The sequence below is a fragment of the Equus caballus genome, chromosome 7 (genome assembly GCF_041296265.1).
Source record: "Equus caballus isolate H_3958 breed thoroughbred chromosome 7, TB-T2T, whole genome shotgun sequence".
Lineage (NCBI taxonomy): Eukaryota > Metazoa > Chordata > Mammalia > Perissodactyla > Equidae > Equus > Equus caballus.
The window spans coordinates 20,654,530-20,659,635 of record NC_091690.1 but is presented as its reverse complement, the minus strand read 5'-3'; the positions used below and the strand labels follow the sequence as shown (position 1 = coordinate 20,659,635).

Here is a 5,106-nt window from a genome sequence, read left to right as displayed (position 1 = left end):
GATGAAGAGAGCACTGTGGCTAAAAACAGGACCGCATCTCACCCCTCCCCTGGGGGGAATAGCCAAATTTATCCAGCGTCCCTAGGCTCTGCAGTGCGGGCCGACGGGAGAGGCAAGACCTGAGACCTACCCGGGCCTCGGTTGGTTGAGTCCAGGCGCTCAGGGCTTCCTTCACCTGAGAAAGAAATGGAGGATGCAGAGAACAGATGCTCAAGTAGGCAGTGTGCCCACTGGCCAGGCAAGTGATGGGACAGCTGGATAGTGTTCGGAGGAGGCTAAGTTGGAGTTCTGGCTGAGAGGACAGTAGCTCTACCCGAAGCCAAAGGGTGTCCCTGAACTCAGCAAGGAAATAATGCTGCCTTTTGCAGGGCACATGTTGGGAGGCAAGGGTGATTGTTCAGCCTTGGACTGGCGGCAGAGGGAGATCCCACAGGAAAGAATGACCCCATTTCCTCTGGAAGTTTTCTGCACCAACCCAGCCCTCAATGTGTGCTGCTGCTTCTAAACTCCCACAATAGTTGTCTTTTACGTTTGCTTCTTAGAGTAAACAAAATATTTTCAAATATATTCAAATAATAAACTGAGCCTCCTGTTCAAAAACTAAGGTACTAAGTGGCAGACGGTGGGTCTGATTTTTCTTGCCTTTTCTTCCATTCCGTGCTCTTGTGAAGCACAGCGGAAGCCCCATCTGAGCCACTGACTTCTGGGTTTTGGTCTCAGCTTGAGCCACTGCAACTCCAGACAAACAGCCCTGAATACAGTCTGTGGGGATCTGTTTCAATGTGAGCTGATAATATGGGGAAGCTCAGCTACTGCTGCGTCCACAGGATGAGGACTGACCTTTATGGCAAGTTCATTTACAGCCCTTAATGTCCGAATGAGAATATCTCATGTGCAACATACATTCTTTCTAGAAATTCCTGATTATTAAAACAATCAAAGAGTGAGCTGCTATGGTGAAAAGAAGCACTTGAGTTGGCAACTGATATTGTGTTTCCAATCCTGCTTTTCTTCACTTAATGTACGCATGGCCTTTGACGTTTCTTTGCCTAAGTTTCAATTAATTCTTGGTAACACTAAAAGTTACTTTAAGAGTTTTGTGAAGGTTTGATAAGGCAAATAGATATGTAAGCGTGCAGATACTGGGCCCTTAATGTCAATTGCAAACGATTTATTTCCAATATTACAACATCTATTACAACTCAGAGAAGCTGTTACCTCGGCCCAAATAATTAAATTGTGCCCCGAGTTTTCCCTTTGATGCCCTGGCCCTTGGGCCAGATAGACTTTGTTAAGGTGTGCAGTTGACCTAAGGTGGTAGATTATGACAACAACCTCAATTCTTCACTCTACCCTGTCTCCACATCCTTTACCCTTGACTTTGCAGCTCCTCTTACTAAAGAGGCAGAGTGTATTTCTCCAAACACAGTCCTTGTTTTTGACCTGTGACTTGTTTGGCCAACAGAATGAGCCAGAAGTTTCTGACCCTCAACTGGAAAAAGCCTCACATGTTTTTGTTTGTTTTCTTGCTTCTCTGCCACTCTCTGAGAGGAACATGGCTCAGATATCCCACTGGTCCATGTACATCCCAAAGAAGATGTGTGGAGCAGAGCTCCCTCAGTGAGTCAACAGACATGGCGTGAGAAGCAGGCCTGCCTTGGTGCTGTAGCCTGAAGCAGAGCTGTCTGGCCAAGCCTAGATCAGCCAACCCCCCAGCCAACCTACAGGTGGGTGAGCACCAAGAACTGTTGCTTTAGATCACTTTGTCATGGAGTATTGTTGCAGCAACACATAACCATGACACCTGGAAATGCGGAGGGGTGTCACCAGGGGAAGGCTGGTTGCCAAGAAAGCTCACAAAGTGGAATTTTTCTTGGTGAAATTGTCTTGGTCCAGGGCCCAATCCTTCGTTTGACAAGCTCAAACTCAATCTAAGAGACTAATATATTTACACATTGAGAAATGTAATCATCAGGTAAACCAGTGTTTACATTGGTCTGTTGAGCATATACTTTGCCTCTGGGCAGGAGAATATTTCTCAGTGAGCATGGAATCAGAACAAAGGGAATTAGTTAGATGATTTGAAAGTTTAGGCTTTGATAGCCTTCTATATCCATCTTCACAACAGAGACCTATCTGTCTGGCAGACAAACACATCACTCTGCTAGCATTTCTTTTATTTTTAAGAGGGCTGAGATGAGATTGTCAATTTACAACTTTCTGAATTTCCCTTTTCTAGGCCTGCCTTTCTTCTTCAAAATAAGTACTCTTCAAAATACTTTTCTCCAAATGGTGTTGTGGCAGAAACTGCTGGTCGTCCACTAATATCCATTCTCCACTTCTGTTAGCCATAGAGTCCTGAATTTTAACTAGGCGGATGACCCCCTATTTAAAGACTGTTTCCCAGCCTCCCTTGCAGGTGTGTCCCTGTGATTAAGTTCTGATCAATGGGTCATCATTCCTTTCTCAGCACTGTGGAGTGGGAGCTGCATCTTACGGAGGTGCTGTCCAGGAGTTGTAGGTAGAGGCCAAGAGCGAAGGGAATAGTGGTCCTAGATAGCGCTGTGAGCACTGGAGCAGAGTGTACAACCCTGAGTAGGACTGCCAGTTGGAAAATGCAGAAGGGACAAATACTTAACCTTCTCTTTTCCAATATATACCAAGGGGAATGACCTTTGAAAGTGAGGGAGGTTGGCGCTGGGATTACGCACATCTGTGTAAGACAGAGGAATGCTAAGCCAGCTATTCACAGAAGTAGAAGCAATTGATTTCTGACTTCAGACGTTTTCCAGAGACTGAATAAACCAAATTTTGGCAAATAGGTTTTTTTTTTTTTTACAGCAAGAAGACTTTAAAGTTTTCAGGATTACCCTTTCATCCCTATTTCCGTATTAATTGTTTTTACGGGTGGTCTACAAGTTGGGGCATGTAAAGCCCCTGTTTCTTGTTTATCTGACATTCATAATATAGATTAAATGTAGCAATTTTGGAAATATCCTTCAAATGAAAATGAGATAAATAGGAGTTTGAGAATGTGTAAGATGAGAAAGATGATAATTGTGTGGTGTCAAATACAGTAGTGTCCAATAAGTAAAATAGACACAAGTATTCAATAACTGGTAAAATTCCTATGAATACTGCATCTTTAGCTTTTATTTCTTTGTCTATTTTAACTAAGTGATCCCAGCGATCCTGCTGTAAGAGCAGGCTGTTTCAAAAGTGAAGATCTAAGAGAGCCATCCTCTACCATGTGTCAATCAAATTAGTCCAAGGCTTTGACTTCTTCTTGTTCTTCTTTGTCAGACTCTGATATCACTTTCCTGTTGGCAGTAACATGAACAGTTTCAAAACACAGAACTCTGTAGTTGTGAACAGAATGCAGCATGAAAACAACTGGTGAATGTTTCCCCAATTAGATTTACTGTCTTGGATACTGACTATGCATTAGATTTGCAACCAAGTATAAACTTACACGTGGGAGGAGTGGTCATTCTACTGTGAAGTGTGATTTGAAGGGCATGGGAGAAGACCTCCTAACCCTAAATATATTTGGCTCGCCCAAGAGTCAAACTTCCGAGATTTCATCATTGGTAATTGATTTTTTTGGATTACCCATTGTTCCTTCTAGTCAGCTCTCTTTCAAAATGCAAATATTCCTGGGGTGGATAGTAAACATATTGCTACTAAAGCCTTACTATGTACACACTTTCTAGTTCTTTCCTTCTGATACAAGGGGACTTGGATTATCCTAAGATCTGTTGGAGGAGGGGGTATCTGTATATGTAGGGGGGTTTTTGACAGAAAAGGATGGAGACAGGAAAAAGAGGGAAAAATTAAAGTATTTTACAATTGTGTCTAAAATATTTCAAAATTTAAAAAAGTTTATAAATTAATGTACAGTATAAAAACATCACTTTCTAAATTCGCTAATACTGAATTACGTGATGTTTTTGAACTAAAATTTTTTTTGTTACAAATATTTTCTGAGTTCCTACATATAGGCAGTGTGCTAGGCACTTTGGGTGATCCAGTTTCTCATGGAGCTTACAATATAGTCATAAATAAGTCAAAAATATGCAAAATGTTAAATAAGAGATAAGGAGTTGAACAATTATAAAATATGGGCACAAAGTAGTACACGACTAATTGCCAAAAGAATGCTACAGACAGTATACAACTGTACTGTTGTATACAACTGTGTAAGAAGCTCAGAGGAAGACGATGTCACAGTGAAAGGGAATGAAATTCAAGGCTTCAGGACGGAGGAGGGAGAATGGGCAAGCTGATGTACAAAAGGAATTAAGTAAGCATTTAAATCGTTATGGGAATTATTTGTTCAAACTGTGAAATAATGTTTTACTCTTAGGTGGATCCACATAGATAGTAGCAGGAATGTTCTGATCATTCCTGTAAAAATGTGCACAGAAATCTAAGGCACCCAGACACAGCTCTTCCTGCTCTTCAAGTAGCAGTCTCCATCTATTGTTTGAATCAGATAAGCGAATCTTTCGGTTTGACTGTTTGCTCTACCCTAGGAAGCTAAGTCCTATGATCTGGCTAAAAAGCAAGAAGTTAAGTTGCTGAGCGTTGTGTAGACAATATAGCCAGGTGCTTAAATGATCTTTCCATTTTTTCCAGAAGTTTTTAAAATTACTATAGACATATTCATTTTTCTTTAATAGCATTTGATAAATTTAAAGGGAATCAGCCTCAATACCAATGAGATAAGAATAAAAATTCTATTACTTTCTGTTCTTCCCTGAATATAGTATGCAAATAAATATTTGTCAAATTAATGTTGAGTTAGCCACATTGGTTTTCAGTCTTAATATACAAATGGAGAGATTTTTTTATTAGGGGTTCTTTAATGATTAATTGGTGATAGCTGGTTTTCTTTAAACTCTTCTGGACCATGTGCCTGGTCCTGCTCTAACATTATTCCAGGGATAAGGCCCAGCACTGTGGGGCTAAAGCCCTTGCTACATGAATTTAGGTTTAGCAACCTTAGGCATGCCGTTGGTGGTATCAGAGCTGATAATCTAGGAGATCTGCTGATTTGCTGAAGATGTGGGGCTAGGTGTGGGGAGGGGAGAGGGGAGCTGAGAG

General features: G+C 41.3%; 1 protein-coding gene across 4 annotated transcripts in view; it reads right to left on the bottom strand.

The window, feature by feature from the left end:
• Positions 1–3,135: 3,135 nt before the first annotated feature.
• Positions 3,136–5,106, bottom strand: part of HOATZ (HOATZ cilia and flagella associated protein) — a 31,489-nt gene continuing 29,518 nt past the window's right edge. For all 4 annotated transcript variants that reach the window (XM_023644785.2, XM_014741391.3, XM_023644786.2 and 1 more), the window contains exon 7: positions 3,136–3,320. In XM_023644785.2, the coding sequence (XP_023500553.1) occupies positions 3,263–3,320 (58 nt within the window). In that variant the 3' untranslated portion in view covers positions 3,136–3,262. The remainder of the gene's footprint in view (positions 3,321–5,106) is intronic.